Below are 3,653 nucleotides of genomic sequence, written 5' to 3'. Positions count from 1 at the left end.
ATCATTTCGATTCCATCTTTTTTCATTTGAGACATGTTTTATTGATATCTCTTTATTTTTATTATTTTTAGGTACATGAGGTTTTATCAATTGTTATGTCTCGTATCTCTTCTTGAGTAACTACCTCCCTATAATGACCATCTATATCATTTGTTTCTTTTATTTTTCAAGGATTTTTATCTTTGAACTTGATATTTGAGTCAAATATCACAATAATATAAAGGGGAACAAAAAGAAGAGGAGGATTGGGAAACATATTTTGGTTACTCGCTATTTTAGAATAAATTTTGTTTGAATAGTAGTAGAGTAGGTCTGAGTATTACTCGTCGTTGTTTATATCTGAATCCAGCCAATGCCCAAGATTAAAATTTTTAGGGATTGATTCACAATTACATACACAATTCAAATAATTTATCTGGCTCTGCCCATTCCAAACTATTTACCCCGCTCTATCTATTCCATAGCATGCCTGTTAAAAGATCAGCCGTCTTGTTTTATTCTTATTTTGTTTTTCATTTTTCAATTATTATTTTCTCACCCCCTTAAAACTTGTCACGTGCAAGGTACAATGGTGGACGCACCAAAAGTTTGTCTTACTTCATTAAGAGTTAAGTTGGTCTCATCCTTCAATTTTGGAGCTTATATTCGTGTTTGATTAGGAAGAGCTATTCTAATTTCATACAAATCTTTGTCCCCTTTTTTTCCATATTCTGTTTTCAAACACTTTTTTGCTCCTTTTCTTTATTTATATGTCTAGAGGCCTGAGCATTTTAAGGTAGTACTGTACTAATAGCTAATATAAGGATTTAAGTTATATAAACTATAAAGATGTTTTGACGTTATTATTTACAAGTGATCTAAATGTGTAAATATATTGATTTTACCTTGTCAATATATAAAATTTAAACACTAATTAATATTTTGCTTGTGGTTGACTTATCACATATAACATATATATAAAGGATCATGTAGAGAAATGGTTAATTACTTCATTGATGAAAAGCGAAACAGAGCAACCCAAATTGGAGCTTAAACTTACATAAAATTTTCAAGAGCACAAAGTTAAAAATCTTGTCATCCAATCTCTGAGCAAAAGCCACACCAGAATAGAAAATGAATCACAAACACACTAATAAGCAAGATACACAGTAATAAGCAGCACAGTTTGTACACCATCTGTCTCTTGAATCTGGTTTGTAGCTGGAAAAGTCTTAACAGTAGCAAATCCCTTAGCATTTACATACTTTCCAGTACCAGCCATAACAGCAAGATGTGATTCTGAAACTCCCATTCTGTGAACACCAAAGAAACTAAGGCTATCAGCATAACTTCCACTCTTAAACATCACAGTAAATGCCATAGTCTGACTCAACCCATCTTCTGAACTAGCAACATAAAATCCTTGAGCTTTCCCAATTAACCCCGAATTAAGCTCGTGTCCTTCGGTTAATTCATCATCAAATACTGTCAATGTCCCAAACATCAGCTTCTGGAAACTAATTCCTGATCCTAATTGCTGCAAATTTATTGCTGGTAAACCGTAACCTCCACCGATGATATTGTTTCCGTTGTTTTGATTAATAACGTTTGATGTAATTCCGCTAAGGCCAGTAAGGAAAGGGACGTTGTTGTTGCTGATAATTCCGCTGTTGGCATTGTTAGTAGGGACACCATTGTCTACTGCTAAAACTGCACCGTTAGGCTTCGCGAACGGAACTTGACCGCTTGTTGCAGGGTTAGTTACAATTCCAGTAACTGCTATAGCTGAAGGATTTGATCCTCCAAGTATATCGTGCATGAAGAAGGAAAATGTGTTATCATCTCCAGCACCAACTCCGCCTGCTGCAGCACCAACTCCTGCTGCAGCAGCAGCAGGTGCTGCGGTACCTGCTGGAAAATAATAAGACGTGAGAACAACTTCTCCAAAGTAAATTTGACTAATCGTTAAAGCTAAATTGGATTAGATCATCTTAATATTTTAATATTAAAATTTATATATATTCAAAAAATTATATAAAAAATACTTTAAATTACAATTGTTCTTGTGTCAATATAATAAAAAAAATACATTTTAAAATGTTCGTTTGAATCTCGAGAAACGAAAAATGTCACATAAATTGTGACAAAGGGAGTATATAATTAAGTAACTAAAATTCTGTTATCTCATGAAATAGTCACATAGTAACTAATACCTGTAACCCCAGCAGCTGCACCAGTACCCGCAGTTGCGCCAGAAACTGGTGCCTGGGTTGGATCAGGATCTTCTGGTACTACAGTTGGGGTAGCCACTTCCTCGTCAAGGATTCGACCTGCTGTGGCAAATGTTATTGTAAGAGCTAGAATGAGTAAGGATGAGATGATGAATTTGAGTTGAAAAGGCTTGATGCATTTGTGAGTAGCCATTTGTTAATGACAGAATTATGGAAAAGAGAGGTTCTCTGGTTTCTGATATGCTTGAGAAATTAATGATTATCTTAAATGAGAGTTGATGGATAACAGCAACTTCAATGAGAGTATATATATATGCTAAAAATGGAGACAAATTGGATACTTTCATAAGGTGAGAGGAGTTGATGAGATGGATTAGGTATAAACCTTCCCACTCTTAACAGTGTATTAGTTAAGTGATTGCAAAAAGAATTTAATGTACAGATAGGAACCTAAGTATAAAAGCAGATGCTAACCATAAAAGGTATTCTTAAGAAAGAGAAACTTCTATTATTTCTAGAGCCTAGAGGAGTTGGTTAGAATTACTCATGTGACAAGGATGAAACTTCCTTCTTGAAAGAATTTAATATGAAACAAGAATCTTATGGGTTCGATAAAGAGTAGTATTTCTCAAGTCCTTAATTCTCTAGGGAATATTACTAATCAATATTTCTCAAGTACTCCTATTCTATAGTAAACAAACTTAATGATTTTCGGCAAAATACATAACTTCCCCTGAATTATAACCCAAATGCATGTTACATACTCTCTGGGAACGAATATTACTTTACACACTTAACATTTCTAAAGTATATTTAAGACACACTACTTTGCCCACATGGACATTGTGTGTTTTTCCCAACGAATGAGTCGCGTGAACAGAAAAATTTTGTGTCAGATGTCAATTTTTTTTTTAGTTTTTTAATGTTTTAAATTGAGCCATCTTCTTCCTTTTACAAAATTTTGCCATGGCTACTCCTTGAGCTCCACCACCAAATCTCCTTCTTCTCAAATAGACATACCACGATTTCTCATATTTCTTCTCGTTGATTAGTTTTTAGTTTTTTTTTTTCAGATCTTTTATCGAGAAATTTAGATTAGATTCAACCGTTAAAGCTTTTTGTAGCTCCGCCAAAAGCTTGCCTCAACCTTTTGCATAGAAGATCTTTTCTTTTTTGCAGAGAAGCTTAACTTGATCTTTACCCATAGCGAAGTCGAATTTTTCGGAAGCAAGAACTTTCCGAAAATTTTTCCAATGATTAAAGCTTGATTCAATTTTAGTGGAAAAGATGGAGTTTTGGGTTTGTTTTCTGGTGATTTTTGTTAGTTAATGGTGGCTTTGTTATTAAGTAAAAGGTGGAGGAAGAGGCTATAGTGTTTGATGGTGAAGAGAGGAGGAAGATAGCCATGGTAGTTTAGATGGGGAAGATGAAAGGTATAACTGT

General features: G+C 34.1%; 1 protein-coding gene across 3 annotated transcripts; it reads right to left on the bottom strand.

Annotated features, from left to right (window-relative positions):
• Positions 1-969: 969 nt before the first annotated feature.
• LOC104115625 (dirigent protein 25-like) lies at positions 970-2,502 on the bottom strand. 3 transcript variants are annotated; one of them, XM_009626302.4, is made up of 2 exons: positions 2,193-2,502; positions 970-1,890 (listed from the first exon to the last, which is right to left on the bottom strand). In XM_009626302.4, exons 1-2 carry the CDS (start codon positions 2,401-2,403, stop codon positions 1,130-1,132), a joined length of 972 nt encoding a protein of 323 aa, XP_009624597.1. In that variant the 5' UTR covers positions 2,404-2,502; the 3' UTR covers positions 970-1,129. The 3 variants fall into 3 exon arrangements, with proteins under 3 accessions (XP_009624597.1, XP_009624598.1, XP_070035780.1); XM_009626303.4 differs by having other exon boundaries at positions 970-1,887; XM_070179679.1 differs by having other exon boundaries at positions 970-1,878.
• Between the last annotated feature and the right edge of the window lie 1,151 nt (positions 2,503-3,653).

This window comes from Nicotiana tomentosiformis, chromosome 6, assembly GCF_000390325.3.
Source record: "Nicotiana tomentosiformis chromosome 6, ASM39032v3, whole genome shotgun sequence".
NCBI lineage: Eukaryota > Viridiplantae > Streptophyta > Magnoliopsida > Solanales > Solanaceae > Nicotiana > Nicotiana tomentosiformis.
The sequence above is the reverse complement of the archived record's forward strand: the minus strand, read 5'-3'. Positions and strand labels throughout refer to the sequence as shown.

Excerpts from the sequence above, each read along its gene's own strand:
- LOC104115625 (XM_009626302.4), bottom strand. The coding sequence starts at position 2,403 with ATGGCTACTCACAAATGCATCAAGCCTTTTCAACTCAAATTCATCATC. Across the intron at positions 1,891-2,192 it reads TGCAGCTGCTGGGGTTACAG|CAGGTACCGCAGCACCTGCT; the intron begins GTATTAGTTACT and ends ATTATTTTCCAG.